The sequence below is a fragment of the Panthera tigris genome, chromosome E1 (assembly GCF_018350195.1).
Source record: "Panthera tigris isolate Pti1 chromosome E1, P.tigris_Pti1_mat1.1, whole genome shotgun sequence".
In the NCBI taxonomy this organism is placed as follows: domain Eukaryota; kingdom Metazoa; phylum Chordata; class Mammalia; order Carnivora; family Felidae; genus Panthera; species Panthera tigris.
In genome coordinates, this window is record NC_056673.1 from 45,676,201 (window position 1) to 45,694,544 (window position 18,344).

General features: G+C 50.1%; 1 protein-coding gene across 1 annotated transcript; it reads left to right on the plus strand.

The window, feature by feature from the left end:
* Positions 1 to 4,463: 4,463 nt before the first annotated feature.
* On the plus strand, positions 4,464 to 16,123 carry LOC102966279 (angiotensin-converting enzyme-like protein Ace3; the record flags this gene model as incomplete). Its single annotated transcript, XM_042965530.1, is given in 15 exon segments — positions 4,464 to 4,548; positions 4,646 to 4,782; positions 5,160 to 5,318; positions 5,573 to 5,660; positions 5,872 to 6,015; positions 6,759 to 6,788; positions 6,791 to 6,946; positions 7,059 to 7,156; positions 7,235 to 7,407; positions 7,710 to 7,933; positions 8,057 to 8,201; positions 10,642 to 10,758; positions 14,526 to 14,719; positions 15,249 to 15,658; positions 15,878 to 16,123. Coding segments are annotated over 14 exon segments (2,145 nt in total), but the record flags the coding sequence as incomplete, so codon positions are not given.
* Between the last annotated feature and the right edge of the window lie 2,221 nt (positions 16,124 to 18,344).

Consider the following 18,344-nt stretch of genomic DNA (forward strand, 5'->3'; position numbering starts at 1 on the left):
TCTTTTGAATATGTACCCTAAATTGGAATTGCTGGATTATATGGGAATCCTTTGATTTTTTTGAGGAACCATCATACTCTTTTTCACAGTGGCTGCACCATTTTATATTCCCAGTAGCACTCTACACAGGTCCAGTTTCTCCATGTCTTGGCCAACGGTTGATGTTTGGTAATAGCCATTCTAGCGGTATCTCATGGTTTTGATTTGCATTTCCCTAATAGTTAATGATATGGAGCATCTTTTCAAGTGCTTATTACCCATTTGTATATAATCTTTTGAGAGATATCTACTCAGATCCTTTGCCTATCACTGATTTGGGTTGTTTTCTCATTGTTGAGTTTGAGAGTTTTCATGTATTCTAAATATTAACCCTTACCAGATATATAATTTACAAATCTTTTCTCCCATTCTGTGGGTTGCCTTTTTACTCTGTTTCTCGTGTTCTTTGATGCACAAAAGTTTTTAACTTTGATGAAATCCAATTTGTCTGGGGTTTTTGTTATTGCCTGTGCTTTTGGTGTCATATCCAAAATATCATTGTCAAATCTAATGTTGTGAAGCTTTTCCCATATGATTTCTTCAAAGAGTTTTCTGGTCTTAGCTCTTATATTTAGGTCTTTAATCTGGTTTGATTTAATCTTTCCATATGGTGTAAAGATCTATATTTTAAGTCCCTTTCAGACTGCAGTTAGACCTGTCCTTCCTCAGGTGTGTCTGTCACTTAGCACAGGCTCTGGAGCCAGAGCATGGGGATGTGAGTCCCACCTCCACTATTTGCTAGCTATGTGACTGTAAGTTCCTCAACCTCTCTGTGCCTCTGTTTCCTAATCTATAAAGTGGGTGTATTGATCACAGTACTTACCTCATGCGTTTTTTGGTGAGGATTCATATACTAAAAGCTCTCAGTGGGTCCCTCGCACCTGGAAAGTGCTCAGAGGGGACTGGTGATCATTATTGATCTTCATGGCACTGCACTCTCTTTGGCACTTGGTAATCCTGACCTATGAGCCATTTTCAGTGGGAACATTCTTCTGCAGGGTCCAATGCACACACCATGTGCATGTGTTCTGAAGATGTCCCTAAAGTCAGTTTCATGGATGCTTCTTGCAGAACCCCCTTAAAAAGGAAGCCATCTGCTAGCTCCCATCTTGATGGAGGCACAACTTCCACTGTGATCAGCTATGTCCATGCAGACAGCAATGCTGCAGCCCTCTGGGCATGGGTACCCTCTGATTTCCCACCCGGGCCCCCACTCACTGCTGCATGAGCCCTCTTTGTCTCCTCAGCATCTGAAGAGTTCCGTTTCTTGCACTCCATCTCAGCTCTGTATTTTACATTTTAAAAAGCATGATTTTTTTAACCCCAAATAGCCAAAGCAATTTTGAGAAAGAAGAATAAAGCTGGAAGCATCACACTTCCTGTTTTGAAACTATCTTACAAAGCCATAGCAATCAAAACAGAATGGTATCAGCATAAAAATGGACACACAGATCAATGGAACAGTATAGAGAGTACAGAAATAAGCCTGCCCATATATGGTCAGTATATTTAAGACAAACCAAGAATATAAGATGGGAAAAGGATAGTTTTCTTCAATAAATAGTGTTGGGGAAGCTGGGCAGGTGCATGCAAAAGAATGAAACTGGACCCCTACCTTACACCATACAAAAAATTAACTGAAAATGGATTAAAGACTTAAACATAAGGCCAGAAAGCATAGAACTCCTAGAAGATAACTTAGATAGTGAGCTCCTAGACATTGGTGTTGGCAATGATATTTTGGATTTGACACCAAAAACAAAGGCAACAAAAGTAAAAATCAACAGGTGGCAACTACATCAAACTAAAAAGCCCTTACACAGCAAAGGCAATCATCAACAAAATGAAAAGGCAACCTAAAGAATGGGAGAAAATATTTGTAAATTACATATTTGATAAGAAATTAATATACAAAGTATATAAAGAGCTCATACAACTCCAAACAAACCAACTAAAAAATGAGCAGAGGAACTGGATAGACATTTTTCCAAAGAAGACATACAGATGGCCAGCAGTCACATGAAATGGTTCTCAACATCTCTAATCATCAGGGAAATGCAAATAAAAACCACAATTAGATATCACCTCATGCCTAGTAGAATGGCCATTATCAACAAGATAAGAAATATCAAGTGTTGGCAAGGATATGGAGAAAGAGAACCCTCGTGCACTGTTGGTGGGAACGTAAATTGTCAGCCGCTACAGAAAACAGTATGGAGGTTCCTCAAAAGGTTAAAAATAGGGGCACCTGGGTGGCTCAGTCGGTTGGGCATCTGACTTCACTCAGGTTGTGATCTCACAGATTGTGAATTCAAGCCCTACATCAGGCTCTGTGCTGACAGCTCAGAACCTGGAGCCTGCTTTAGATTCTGTGTCTCTCTCTCTACCCCTCCCCTGCTCGTGCTCTGTCTCTCTCTCAAAAGTAAATAAACACTAAAAAAAATCTTAAGTTAAAAGTAGAACTACCATATGATCCAGCAATTTCACTCCTGGGTATTTACAAAGAAAATGAAATCAGTCTTGAAAAGCTATCTGCACCTTCGTGTCCATTGCAACGTGATTTACACTAGCCAAGACATGGAAACAATCTATGTGTCCAATGACAGGTGAATGGATAATGAAAAGGTGGTATACATATACACACCAAAAAACTGAGCTTACAGATACAGGGAACAGATTGGTGGTTGCCAGAAGCAGGAGGTGGGATGGTGGGCAAAAAGATGAAGGTGGGAAAAGGCATAAACTTCTGGTTTATGCCTGGGTGGCTCAGTCGTTTAAGCGTTCGACTCTTGATTTCAGCTCAGGTCATGATCTCACGGTCCATTGGTCAGTCATGAGATCAAGCTCAGAGTTGGTTCCACCCTGGTCATGGGAGCTGCTTAAGATTCCCTCTGTCCCTCTCCCTCTACCCTTTTCCCACTTGCACACATGTGCTTGTTCTCTCTCTCTCTCTCTCAGAAAAAAAGTCCTAGTCTGCCCTTCCCTGATTGTGTATACTCTCTCTCTCTCTCTTTCTCTCTCTCTAAAAAAAAAAAAAGTAAGTCCTGGGGATGTGATGTACAGCATGATCACTGTAGTTAACGACAAAATACTATATTTTATCAAGTATGTCCATATGCTTGAAGCAGGAGAACTCACTTGGCCAGCTTAACCAGAAGTGTCATTGATCTTTTTCTTTCTTTGTGTTTTAAATAATTTTGATCATAACATAATCTTTGGAGGGTTATTTGGCCAGTTTCTCTGGTAATGGTGTCAGCTCCTGTGAAGGGGTGAAGCGTCAGTGAGGCTTTGGGTGCACCTGGGCTGAGCAGAGTAAGTGAAAGGAACATAGGGTGGAGGCAGTGTGAATGTGGACGGAAGTGAGTCTGAGGAAGAAGTCCCAAAGTGAGGCAAGTGGTCTGGTTTCCCCCAGACTAAATGTGTCAGGTTACTGGGGAGTCATCAAAAGCTAGCAGAGAGCTGGAGTCCTGGTAGCTGGTACTCTAACCAGGCTCAGGTACTCAGGGACATGAACCCTGAGTGGAAGGTACCAGCCACACATTCCCACAGCCCTCACAGCCCTCTACCTTCCATGCTTCCTCCTGATTACAAATTCATAGCATCAGGCTATCCCTGGAAAAACAGGTATAAGGACAAGGGGAATGGAGGAAGGGTCCTACATACCCCTAGGTATGATTACACATCCTATAAGAGAGAAAAAGGCTAGGGGGGCCTGGGTGGCTCAGTCAGTTAAGCATCCGACTCTTGGTTTCGGCTCAGGTCATGATCTCACAGTTCGTGAGTTTGAGCCCCACATCAGGCTCTGCAACGACAGTGCAGAGCCTCCTTGGGATTCTCTCTCTCCCTCTCTCTACCCCTCCCCTGCTCATTCTGTCTCTGTCTCTCTCAAACTATATAAAATAAAATAAAATAAAATAAAATAAAATAAAATAAAATAAAATAAAATAAAACTTAAAAAGAGAGAGAGAGAGAGAAAGGCCCAAAATGAGAACATAGGAAGTCAAGTCAGAAGAACAGGGAGAGACAACTGTGCTTCCAGAGTCCAGAGGCCCAGAGATGTCCCTTTCATACATCGGTCCATCCACCATCCCTCCCACCTTCTCAGAAGTGATGCCAGTCTTTGGAGGGAAAGGGTCTCATCAATCCCTGGCCAAAGTTGGAAGGTTGTTCTAATGCCAAGGAAAAGTTACCAACTAGACTAGAACAAGCTCTAGCCCTGCTCTCTTCTTGACTTGACCTCAGTCTCCTCACCTGTAAAACGGGAACAGTTGGATCAGAAGGTGGGTGGGGGCTTTCCAGTTCTAATATTCCATGGCTGACCTTTCAGCCCCTGATGTCACAATATGGAGCTGGACCATGATTGGCCCATAGCCTCAACCAGCTCTGCTGTTCTCTTGGTCGTGGGCACAAGATGATCACTGTCATCTTGTCATGGACCTTCCTTATTTGTGCTCTTCTGTTATGGGCAGCTCTTGCCATGGCTCAGGACCGAGGGTGATCAGAACTTAGGTGGGGCTGGGACCTGAAGGAGCATGGGAGCAGACAAGGGGACCAGTCGGGGCAGACCCCTCCTAGGACAGCATGATGCCCACCTCCTTCTCCACAGACAAGTTCTGCAATGAGACCGTGGCAAAGATGTTCCTGCAGTTTTATGAGCATACCGCCCAGGTTGTATGGAACCAGTTCATGGAGGCCACCTGGAACTATGTCACCAACATCACCAAGAAAAACCGGGAGGAGATGGTGTGGTACCACCTCAACTGCAGCCCCTCCTTCCCTTGCTCTTCTCAGGGACCTCAGGGGGATGGGAAAACCACACCTTCTGCCCCCTGTCCAGAGCTAGAGAAAAGAGGGAATCCCTAAAGTACACGTCAAAGCAGGCTGCAAGCTCTGGGCCTCTTGGTAGCCCCAAAAAGCTCTCTGGGCAAGAATCTCTTGTTTCTTTCCCCTTGTACATATCACCTCCTTGCTTTTAGGGACTCAGGCTCCTTCCGTTCTCCCTTTTTAGCAACTCTTTAGTGATTCTGAACCGTTAAAGCGGGTTTCGGGAGGAGGTTGGGGGGCTGGGGTCCTTGCTCTCTCCAACTTTCCCAAGATAAATATGGTGACCCTCATTCCAGCTGCACAAAGACTCAGAGAGGTCCCAGAACGTGCCGTACTTTGGCACTTGGGCCCGCCTGTTTAAGATCTCCAGGTTCCAGGACCCGGCCATGAAGCGCATGCTGAGTAAGCTGCAGAACATAGACAAGGCGGCCCTGCCCCAGGACGAGCTCCGGGAGGTGATGGAGGGAGCCCCCATGTCTTCAGGCATATGCTCCCCACCCCAGGGGTGGGTGGGCTGGCCAGGTGGGAAGCCAGAGAGTCTGGGCAGGGGGGAGGTTGTCAGGAAGGACCATGAGCTTCCTCTGGGGGAGGAAAGCAGAGGCTGAAGGGAAGATGCCTCAGATAGGCCTGCCCCTCCCAGCTGGAGGGGTTAGTGCTGGGGGTGGGCCCAGGGGCACAGGCCTGCCCTAGGTGACACCTGCCCCCCCAGTACAACATGCTTCTGGCCTACATGGAGACGACATACAGCATGGCCCAGGTGTGCCTGAATGAGGGACCCTGCCTACCCCTGGAGCCTGGTGAGCACCCAAACACTGCCCTGTCCATCCCCAGAGTCTCTAGTATCAGCCCCTTCCACAAGCCTACCCTGACCCCCCGTGGTCTTCCATGCCCCAGGTGTACTCACTTTTGAGGAGTGGAGGGTCTGCCTAAGGCAGGTAAGGGCAGAGGGCAGGCAGGAGTTGGTGGGGGGGGGGGGCTGTCCCACCTTGGCTCCTTTTCTGGGTATAGACCTTGAAGAAGTCATGGCCACCTCCCGGGACGAGAAAGAGCTGCTGTGGGCCTGGCAGGGCTGGCGGGATGCTGTGGGTCATCAGCTTTGCATCACCTTCAAGCGCTATGTGCAGCTCAGCAACAGGACTGCAAAGCTCAACGGTGAGGCCCCCAGCCCCCCACCTGGCCAGCCCAGCCCATGCAGATGGCACACTGCACAGGTCCCAGGGCAGTTCCTGGGAAGGGCGAAGCAGAGTCTGCTGGGGGTAAAGGCAGTAGTAGGACCTTGAGATGGGGAACCTGAACCCCGCCCCTGGGTGCTTGCTGGGGGAAGCAAAGGTGGTTCATTCACCATTGGTCCACAAACATCACTTGAGCACCTACTGTGTGCCAGGTCCTGGAGAGGTTCTAAGGATGCATAGGTGAAAAGACAGAAAGGAGCTTGCCCTCCTAGGTAGGGCTTACAGTCTGAGAGACAGACAAGATTTGTGCAAACGCACATCTCAGGACGAGTGCTAAGAGAGAGAAGAGAAGGCCTGGAGACACTTCCCCACGATGGAACAAACCAGTGTTTGGGAGGATCTGGAAGGAGCCAGGGTGGCCTGAGGGCTTGGACATGTGGGGCTCAAGATGGGTGCCAAGACCAGGGCCTTATCCAGGTCCTCTCCAACCAGGCATGGTGAGAAGCATGGAGTGTGTATTTTGTTAAATGTTTTTCCACCCCTGATCTTATCCAATCAGAACAGTGACCTTGGGGGGCACATTTCCCATTTGGCAGATGAAGACCCTGAGGACCAGGGAGGCCAAGTGGCTTCCCCAGAAAGTTCCTGGGTCTCCTGCCTGCCAGGCCAGGGCTGAAGGAAGGGCGGGCAGTGAGTGCTTCTGAGCCCCCTCTCCTATCCTAGGTTACAAAGACATGGGGGCCTTGTGGCGGTCCAAGAGTCTGACACCCTGGAACACGACCTGGAGCAGCTTTACCGGGAGCTGCAGCCACTCTACCTAAACCTGCACACATACATGTGCCGGGCCCTGCACTGCCACTACGGGTCAGAGCTTATCAACCCGCGGGGACCCATCCCTGCCCACCTCCTGAGTAACGCCCTAGCTGGTAGCAGAGTGGGGTGGGCAGAGTAGGCCTCCAAGCTGGCACTCAGTAAAGGGAGAGACAGTGTCCTGCCTCCTCTGAGCCCCTCCTCTCCTTCCAGGGAACATGTGGGCTCAGTTCTGGGTCAACATCTTAGACCTGGTCCTGCCCTTCCCAAAGAAGCCTCTTGAGGACATCACAAAAATCATGAAAAGCCAGGTCAGTGCTCAGTGTCCATCTGACCCTGCCAGCTCCACACCCTCGGGCTGGGCCCTATGTATCCCCTCTTCCACACAGCACTGGAAGCCCTCAAAAATGTTCGAAGGGGCTGAAAAATTCTTCACCTCCCTGGGGCTGCTTTCCACCCCTCCCAACTTCTGGAAAACTTCAATGATGGAAAGGCCAACTGATGGGCGAGAGGTGGAGTGCCACGCCTCTGCCTGGGACTTCTACAACGGCAAGGACGTCAGGTCTCACGGGGCACCAGCACTGCCCTCCTGTCCCTCCCTCACTCTTCCTCCACTGGTTCCACTCTCCACCTACCCACCTGTCTTAGGAGGCGGGCAAGGGTGGGCAGGGCCGGAGCCAGGCAGCAGAGGGGGATGTGAGCTGGCAACATGAGCGAGGGGGACCTGGAGTGAGAAAGGACAGTACCCAAGACCCTGCTGGTCTCTAGCCCATCTGCCCCAGTCCCTTAAGGAGTCTGAATGGAGAAATCTCCCCTTCTCCCAGGGCCTCCCTATGCTCCTTGACCCCTGCCCTTTAACCCTAGGGTAAAGAAGTGCACCGAGGTGACCATAGAAGACCTGCTCTCCATCTTCCACCAGATGGGCCATATCCAGTACTTCTTGCAGTACAAGAACCTCTCTGTGATCTTCCGTGCAGGAGCCAACCCAGCCTTTGAAGAGGCCGTGGGGTCGATGGTCACCCTCTCGGCCTCCTCCCACAAATACCTGCTCAACCGAGGCCTGCTCAGCCACCAGCACCAGGACTCAGGTGATGGGGGCCAAGAGGACCATAGCAGGGCATCTGAGCCTGAGGCTGCAGCCAAGGCTCTCTGGGCAAGGCTGAAGGGAGGGAGAACCAGGAGCCACCAGCTGACTGCCTCACCTTCCCCAGAGGAGGAGGTCAATTTCCTGATGGGCATCGCCCTGGAGAAGATCGCCTTTATCCCCTTCGCCTACCTGATGGACCTGTTTCGCTGGAAGGTCTTTGATGGCACCATCCGGAAGGACGTCTACAACCAGGAGTGGTGGAACTTGAGGTGGGGAGGACAGCTGCCCTGGGCTCTCTGCCCCCTCCCACCCCTGCTGCGGGCAGGGCTTTCCAGTCAGCCTTAAGGGCACTGCCCATTGCCAGAGGATGCTGCTGCCTCTCTTCAGAGGGCAGAGCTAAGGTGTGCCACACTGGTGACCGGGGGGCCCCTGGGGAGGCCCTGGGGTGGTATTGGCTGTTTGCTATCACCTGATAAAAATACCCCTACTGAAGTGGATAGGGCCAGCACCTGCAATTATGGGACCTCACATTGAATCTGGCACTGGCACTGAGCACACCTCTTAACCTCTCTAGGGACCCTGGCAGTGGCCCTGCCTGCTCCTGGGTAGCTGGGAAGCTCACACAGGGGTGCGCCCGGGCTCCTCCAAGAACAAAACATTGACCACCAGGCAGACCCACCTGCTTCTCCTCTCCCTTCCTATTCTCACCAGTAGCACTGGCAGAAGAGTGTTTGGTGACCTGAGCTCTTTCTCCCCCATGGAAAAAGTCCCCATGGGAGAGAGGCAAGCCCACTGCCCCCTTTCCTGCTGCTCTAACACACTCTCACAACTACCTCTGGTTTAGCATCCTCAGACATGTCCAAGGTCAGAACTGGCTACCAAAAGAGCTCACCAGCAGTCAGGCAGCACCACTCTTGAGGGAGGGGCATCCATGTCACATCCTATCACCAACCACTGGCTGACTGGATAATGAATGCCCATGGCCCAGCTTCTCCATATCCACCAGGCCTCAGATTGACCTGCTTGAGTCTGCTGGCCACAGCATGGTTTGGGGCTACCAGGAAGCAGCTGCCAGCTCTGAACCAGGCCCCTTATGTTTCTTTGAACTTGTACAGCATCCCATGATCCTTCACTGGAGAAGAATCTGTGACCAGCCCGTGGTCACAGCAACTCAGGGGTGGAAAAGTTGGGTGCTCCTCTCTTTGTCCACTCACCCTCCCACTGCCATCCCAAATTCAGGCCCAGGTCTCACTGGTGGGTTTGGCAGAGTCTTGACCTTGTACTTCTCCAAGGGCAACCCCCACAAGCCATCTGAGGTGCCTGCAGGGGTCCTTTTCCTCTCTTGGCCAACTATAACCACCACCACCTATGATGGAAACCAAGGGTAAAGGGAGAGAGGTGACAACTTCCTGGCCCTGAATAAGGAAGCCTCTGTCAACTGGGAGGGGAGCCTCCTGGCTCTATGCTGGCCCCAGAGGATGGCTCAGGGCAACCAGTGAGCCAACAATGAAACAACCAGAACTTTTCATAGGCTTTGTCTCATCCCACAGATGGATCATTTTATCCCCATCTTACAGACAACAAGACTCAGTGACAATCACAGTTGCACAGCTCAGAGGGGCAAGGTCAGATCTGAATTTGAAAGTTAATGGGATCTGCCAGGGACTAGTTCTGTGATCTCCCACCAGTTCCCTGACCTCTAAACTTTGGTCTTCTCATCTGTAAAATGGGAATAACAGCAGCATCACATTGCAGAGATGCTATTCTGTTTTCTTCTTGGCACTTCTTACCAGATGAAGTGACCTTGTTGGTCTATAACCATCCCCATCATTAGGATGCAAGAAAGACCTTGAGTAGCCCATTCCCTCCCATGTCCCTAGAATTGGGACAATGTTGAGTGAATCTGTGTGAAGAGCTTAGCATGGTTCCTAGCACAGAGGAAGTCAATGTTAACTACTGTTATTATTTTATTCTGATTCCCAATTCCCAATCCCATGTGTTTTCAACTCATTTATTTAATCTATAAAGATGCAGTAAGTGTCCTGTGCCCACCAGTTTTGATAGAGGTGCACGTGCTTCCAAAGGAAAAGTCTCTGAGAACCCAACTGCGTGGTACCAGCCCCCTGTCCTCCCCAACAGGTTGAAGTACCAGGGCCTGTGCCCCCCCATCCCTCAGACAGAGGATTACTTTGATCCTGGTGCCAAGTTCCACATTTCTGCCAGCATGCCCTACATACGATAACAGTCTGGGCCCTGCCAGCAGAACCAGCTCTAGGACTTGGGGACTGGGGGCATGGGAACTAGGCTGAGGATTTCCAGGAAGGCCCTAGATCCAAATGTTCCCCTGTTCCCCTGCCCACCTCTTCCAATGAGTTGTGCAGCGTCTTGGGGGCCACACCCTGGACTCTTGGGCTTTCAGAGCAGATCCCGTGTGGAGGCAGCACTGATGGGAATATTCTAAAGCATCTCTACTGTCCCCAAGAGGAGGGCAGGAAAGAAGGAGGTAAGGGTTTGTTCAGGAGGCTAAGAAGGGTATATTCCAAGGCCAATCTGAGGTGGGACCTTGGCAAAGGAGCCTCCACCCAGCAAGGTTGGGCGCTGGCTGGGCCCTCAGACCACTGCACGTCAGAGCTGCTAGGCTCCAAATGGCTCTGGGCTTCCCATCCCTGACACCAGCTCCCAAGCCTGACCTTTTGTCCCTCTCCCCAGGTACTTCATCAGCCTAGTACTCCAGTTCCAGTTCCACGACGCTCTGGCCTCAGGCCATGTGGGCCCATTGCACCGATGTGACAGCTATAACTCCAAGATAGCTGAGAAGCTCCTGGAGTGAGTGCTCTCCTCCCTCACAAAGCTCCCTGATTTGTTCTCAGCTGCCTGCCCCTTGCTGGAATCCTGCCCATGGCTCCCTCTCCTCAATAGACCACCGTGGACACCCTGAGCAGAGCCTCATTGACCTTTTAGTTTAGTGGAAGTTCTTCCTCGTGTCAGACTCCAGTCTCTCCTCTAGAAATCGAAGCCCATTTCCTTGTGTGTAGCCTCTCCTGGTCAGAGAGACTATTTGTCCCCTCCTTCTCTCTCTCTCTCTCTCTCTCTCTCTCTCTCTCTCTCTCTCTCACACACACACACACACACACACACTTACACACACTCACTACCATACATTCCTTCACCCATGTGTGCACCTGTGCACGCACGCACACATGCACACACTCACATATGCCAATAAATCAAACTGTCTCAGATGGGAAGCCAGTACTGGAGTCCTGCCTCAATCTTCAGTCCTCCATCCAAATGTGCTTATCTTTTCTGCACAAGGTGCTCACCGATCTTCAGCAGCATTTGATGCACTCTTGGGTGTACTCTGCTTTTCCCATCTCTTCTTGGAGGTGCTTGGATCCGGCTCGCAGGCTGATCCAGGTTGCTTTCACGCCAACCTTTGTGATGCTCTGGTCAGCTTGTGGTCCATTTTGACTCCCTAGCCCCAATCTTTTTTTCTGCACTTAGTATCGAGCCCATGGTTTCCATTCCTGCCTCTGTGGAGTTGGTTTTGGTCCTGAAACAAACCTGGAAGAATGGGACGCTGACCTGATGGTGGGAAGCCTTGACTAGTACCAGCTGGGCTCTCTGAGGAGTGCTCTTACAAGGTTTCACGTTAGCAGTTCATAACTTGCAAAGTGGGCATGATTAGCCACATTTCACAAATAATGAAACTCAAACTAAGAGAGATATTGTGATTGCACATCATTCATCTAGCAAGTGGTAAAATCCTGCTTTGAGTGCTGAACTGATTCTAGAACACGTCATCATTCACACTGTTGCCTCTAAGAATCAAGGGATACAGGTCTGGTGAGGTTAGACCTAGGTCTGCTGGTTCCACAATCAGGGCTTCAACCACTTAGATGCAGAGCCCACCCACTGATATGGTCTTTTCCCCACCAATTTTTCTACCCAGTTTAGTGGGTCCATTTCCCCGATTGGTCAAGGTCACCTTGAATTTTATTCCTGTCTCCCAGAGGATTAACATAGCCACATAATTTAGTCTCCTTTGCAAATTTAATGAGCATATTTGTGATCCCACTGTGCAGTTTGTCAGTAACCACTAGACCAGATGGAGTTGCAGGACTGATCTCCTGGCTTGGCTCCCAGGGAGTGCTGCACCTTCCATGCCGATTATCAACCTAGTCTGTTTGCTTTTCTATCTTTTCACACTACAGGGGTTTATGGTAGCCAACTGCCCATGTTTGAGCTTTTCTGAATGTGTGGAACATAAGGGCCCTCTCTGCTCTCTGCATTCATGTCTCTGGTTGCCCAACACTTATTCACTCAGCAAGTATTTACTTGTGCACATGCCAACCAGCTTGGGCAATGGGCCACAGGATAAACCAATAACAATAACACAAGAAAGGAGATGGTGCAGTAGGAAAGGGCTTTAGTGAATATGCAAAGAAGGTGAGGAGGTCATGCCCAGGGACCAAGGATGGATCTCTGTCCCCAAAAGCAGGAGTGCAAGAAATAACAGACATTGTTTTCTACACATCAACTCACTTTTAACTCTGAGCCTTCATTCCACTTAATTGGTGGGAAATTTGACCTCATTCTCACCACCACCTCCTCCCCACCCAGGGCACACAAAGCTCCCAGGATCTGACTTGGCACCAAAACATGTAGAGGCCCTGCCAGCCATCACTGGTCATTACTCACCCGTCCTCACACATTGCCATCCAGACCCCTCCCTGGCCAGGGAAGACCCTAAGTTCCAGGTTTAGGACTTTGAATGCTATCTTCTGGGGAGAGGGTGGAGGGGAGGACTCTGAGAAAGTGGGATGTCATGAGCTCTGGGGACTTGAGAGAGCAGCAGAGTGAATATAGGTTGTGGGGGGGGGGGTGGGTGAGTGCTTGCAGAGGAGAAGGGGGAGGGCAAGATTCTTGGCTGCTCTTTTACCTAATATATCTTAGAACTTGACTCATCTTCCTATATGTGATTGCTCTGGGTTGGATCTGCTGGGAATGGAAAGTTGAAGTGGACTTGGTCCAAGTTCCCAAAGCCCTTGCCTCATCCGGCCAACCATGATAGGCCTGACCTTGTCCAATGGACTCATTGCTGCGACCTTGGAGATGAGCGTCAAGAAGTGCTCAGCTGCCATCTTTGCAGGTCTCATGTGCTGGCCACATTGGCCGTGAGCCGGGCTTTGGTCAAACCTCTTGCTCCACTCATTGCTCATTGCTGCGACCTTGGAGATGAGCGTCAAGAAGTGCTCAGCTGCCATCTTTGCAGGTCTCATGTGCTGGCCACATTGGCCGTGAGCCGGGCTTTGGTCAAACCTCTTGCTCCACTGAGCCTGAAGGACTATTTCTAAATAGGTAGATTTTCAATGGTCCAAACTTTCTCCCCATCAGGTCCCTTCTTTTTTCCCAGGACCCAGCATCTGATATAATCTTACCTAAAGTTAGTTGTGGGATTTTGTTTTGTTTTATTTTGTTTTTCTTTTCATCTTGATGACTTTCCTCCTGCATTTCTCTAGGATCTTAACTACATTTTCCCCCACGGGTTTCTGTCAAGGATCCACTAAACTTTAGTTTCCCCTCATTCTTTCTCAGTTGTTTATTAAGTGATGTGTATAAGTCTTTGCATGCTACAAAGCCCTTTTTCACTGCCATTATGTGACTTAATCCTCACCACAGTGAAGGGTGGATATTAAAAGGGCACATTTTGCTGATGAAGAAACTGAGGCTAAGAGCAGTTGAGTCAATTATCTAAGGTCATGTGGCCCATAAGTAACACTGATGAGTCTTAAACCTGGGTCCTGTTAGTCTAGACTCCACAGTTTGACTTATGGGCTTCTAGACCCCATCTCTCTCGTGGCCAGCTGGGGACACAGGTTAAGAAGGATCAATGTATGCCTATCACTGCCTTCACAGGGGCTCTGGGGTGGAGAAGCCCAGAGCTTTGGCTTCAGCACACTCTGTACCTCCACCATGAGTGTGGGGCCAAGCCTAAGGCTGGTCCCCCTGCCACCAAACACTGCATGTGCTTTGAGACACAGCTGACATTAGTGCAGCGCTGCAGGAAGGACACAGAGAACACTCCATGCTCTAGATCTCCCTAATCCTCCCAAACACTCCCTGTGAGACTAGAAAGGGCTGAAGAGCTGCCCCTCCCTACTGACACTGAGCACCTCATGGGAAACAGTGTTTCAAGACTTTATGCCTGTTTGAGTCCAGAATAATAGTCACCACAGTAGTGGTAATAATAATAATAATAATCAGCTAACATGTATTGCCTGCCTACTATGCTCCCAGAATTGTGTTTATTTAATCAGCATACCAACCCTAGGAGGTACATACTGTTATTATCTCCATTTTATGAGTATGGAAACTGAGACTCAGAAAGGTTATGTTACTTGTCCAAAGTCCCACAGGATTCAAACTCAGGTTGTTCTTATTTCAGAACTTGTTATTTTATCCACTGCTCTGAGCTCTATGGGAAGAGTCTGGCTAGCAAAGCCATACGGCCAGGGTTGGGCACACTGAGGGGTCCCAGCAGCACCAGCTGATGCCCCCACACAGCCTCACAGCTGTATCTACTCTCCCAGGGATGTCCTAAAGCTGGGCTCAAGCAAGCCAGAACTCTTCTGGCCAGAAGTCTTGCAGAAGATAACCGGGCAGGCCAAAGTGTCTGCAAAGGCCCTCATGACTTACTTCAAGCCCCTCTTGAACTGGCTGGTCACTGAGAATGTGCGGCAGGGGGAGATCCTGGGCTGGCCAGACTTCAGCTGTACCTTTGAAGGTTTGATAATCTGGCCCTGGTGCCAGCTCTGGTCCAGCCCCAAGCCCTACCCTAGCCTGCCCTGGGCCAGTCCCTACCCCAATCCAGCCTTAACCCCTAGCCTATCTATGACCTGGCTTGAACAAGCACAGCATTGTTGCTGCATGACCCCATCTGCATCTGATGCAGCTTTGGCCAAGACCACAGCCCCATGGCCCAGCCACTGGCTCAGTTGCTTCCTTGCATACTGTTCAGCTAGACTGCCAGGTAGGCATCTGAGCACAAGGTGGACTTCTTTCCTCCCGACCCTTGCACAGAGCCATCACTGGGCACCATGGGGGCATAGCCCTATCTGTGCCCATCTCCTCCTTTCCCTTCTACTCCTCCTCACCCTCCTTCCAGGGCAATGCCTTCACCTATGGCTTGGAAGGTAGGTGCCTGAGGCTGAGGGAGGAGGCCAGTGGCAGTCAGGTGCTCTGATTTCCACAGGGCACCCCAGGGCTCCCTCCCTCATTCTACCTGCTCCGCAAGACTCCCGTGTCTTCCACAGAGAAAGACACAGACAAGGTGACATTTCTGAGTCTGGAGCTGGACGCTGACCAGGCCAAATTTGGGCAGTGGGTGCTGCTGGCCCTCAGCTTTGTCATGTTCCTGGTGGCCCTACTGCTGGCCTGCAGGCTGTACTCCCTGGAAAAAAGGTCATTGTCCCAGAACACCAAGGCACAGAACACCGGTTCACAGGACTCCAGTGCACTCAAGACACAGCCCAAGGCCTACTTCCTGGGGATAGCCATGGAGCCCTGCCTGGTTGCCAAAAGACAGTGGATCCTGCTGGGCCTCTGCCTCATCCTGACGCTGTGCTCAATCAGCCTGATCATTCAAATTCTCACACAGCACAACAGGAAGCCTCTGTGGATGAGAGCTGAATGGTGGAGCTGGGACTAGACACCAGTACAACTGGTAAGGCTGGAGGGCAGGAGGAGGGTGGCCAAGGCAGAGAGCACTGGGGGGGTTAGGGAGGAGACAGCTTGCATGCATAGTGTCCAACTGCAATTGGGTGCAGCTGTGGCAGATCTGGGTACATGGAGGTTTGTAATTGTGTGTATGGAATTCATGTATGTGAAGCCATGTGTACAGGTTACTGACTCTTTGTGATTCCATGTATGTCCTGGATTCCAGACCAACTTCCTTCCCCTAGGGGCTCAGGAACCATGGTTTCAGTGAGCCCAGTGACTGTGTCCCTCCAATTCAGCCACCACCCCGATTCATGTCCCAAACTGTTCTTCGCACAGCCTTGTTTTCTTCAGGAGCCCAACTGTGGGGCTGGGCCAGGACTGCAGTGTCCAAGGAATGTCCTCTCTGGCTAGAAACAGGACACTGCTTCAGTCCCCTTATAAAATGTATTCAAGTAAAACTGGACATTCTGTACAAATCACTGGTGCCCGGTTCTTGAGCACTGTGCTCTGTATGCTATATCCAGCATATCTTTCTGCTGATCCTCTGGCCTACCCTGTGTTGGGCTGCATAATCCAGCCCCAAAAGCTGCTTGTCGGCTGCCTGAGATGCAAACTGCCCCACAGCCCTCCCTGCCCCAGTCCAGACCTTCCCAAATGGAGACAGTGGGTAGCTGGGCACCAAGCCAGGCTTGATTAATGATTGACTTCTTTAATATTTAAACAAAGCTCATCTCCAGCCACTCCGCTCCAGAGATGGCCTTGTTCAACACACACACCTGCTGCCTGGCCTGTTGCCCTGGGGACCGATCATAGGGCAAACAACACCTTTCCAGGCTCAGGGGGGGAGGGGGAAATGGGATGGAGAGGGCTGTAGGAAGACATTTGGGAAATGGGTACTCTAAGGACAAGTTTAGGACAAACTTGAGAAAAGAGAGAGAAGGCCTCTGCTCCTTCCCTTTCTAGACCTTCTTTCCATTCTGGGTCTACCCACCATGAGGATGCCACATCCAATATATGCCACATCCAATATAACACAGTCCAACTGCATTGGATGGAGGCCCCAAGGAGCTCTTGGAGTGGCTAAAAATTAGTGCCTGTCAGTCATTAGGGGAGCCTTGAGGCAGGTAGTAGCATAGCCAGTAACCAAAGAGAAGTGACACTAGTAGTTGAGGCAACTCAACTACAGTTGAGTTGGTGAGAGGGTGGCCAAAAGATGAGACTGGCTCTCTCTAGATTAAGGATCTGAGCCCCAAAGTCAAGGTTCAGGGGAAAAGAGGGGCTGGGCTGAGATCTCCATGGGCCCAATCTCTGCCCAGGTTTCAAGAAGTCTTCTTGAGTTCTGGCTGAGCCCAACAAAGTACTGCTCCAAATCCAGGCTCCATAGCACTTTTGTTTGATGCCTCTGTCACTGCTTTTACTTTGCTGTGCTATGATGTCCTTATTTGTTCCCATTATTAGCTGTTAGCACCATAAGGGCAGGACACCCATCAGGAGTGTGCCCCTGCATAACATCTTTAGGTGGCACAGGCCATAGAACATAGAAGACTTGGAAACTGTAAGACTTGAGAAAGCTCTAAGTTTCTCCTCAGAGCTCAGCATCCTGCTTTGAGTTCATGAGAAACAGCCCCACCTTTCCTACACAGTCAGCCTGCACCCCCACACAAGGGGCAGCCAGGACAACTCTGCCCCACTAGGAGGCCACACTTGCAGCCCTCCCATTCTCCAGCCACAGTGGCCAACAAGGCCCCCATCAGGCATTGTGGCTCTGTGTGGCAAAGGCACACCCAGCCTAGGACGCCAAGCCTCTCATCTGGACTCCAGCGAAAACCTCACTGAGCCTCCTTGTCCATCCTCTCTCCCCCACCCGCCATTGTAAAGTTTCTTTCACTGAAATACTTCCTTCGTGTCTAACTGCTCAAGAACTTGGTTGTCCATCAGTTAAATCTAGATGTTCAAAATGGCATCTGAAGGCATCAATTCACCTTTTGTCCAAACTTCACCCCTTCTATGCCCCAGCTCAGTCCCTTTGCACTGATTCCACCATGGCCCTTTGCCTAAGGTGTATGCCCATTTGAATGTTTGCCTTCGAAGGCCTGACTCAAAACTGGTCACTGGATACTCTGCAAAGTTCCAAGACCACTGAGATGCTCAGTGAACAGTGATCCCTTTCTCTCTCTCTCCTCTCCAAGAAACCTCTTTCAATAAACCTCACCCCATCCCCATCTGCTCTTCTAGTGTATTCATTTTCAATCAGTACTCAGACACTTTTATCAGTGGTCACTTGCTAATAGGTGGTTTTAAATCTATTCTCCTCCCAAGCAGTGCCTGTATGCTAAGAGCTCTCAGGTCCCTGAAGAAGGTACCTTATTGTATTATTATTATTTTTTTTTTTTTGTACACCTTCATATGCACTCCTACCTCATTATCCCAGGGCCAGGGCCACGTTAAGCTTGCCACTTAGGAGCTCTGCATGGACACTGGGATTGGGCACTTAGCAAGGTCGTGTTAAGAGGGCTATAATAGCTCCTTCTGCTCCCCCACTCCCCACCTTCTACCTGAAAGACTTGGCCCAGCAACGTCCTGACTGCCCTTCGGTATCGGTATTGGGAGAGGGTCGGAGCGGGGTTGAGGCCATTGGCCAGTGGGACAGGAGCAGAAAGAAGCTCCTGAGAGGAGCCCTGACCGCATTC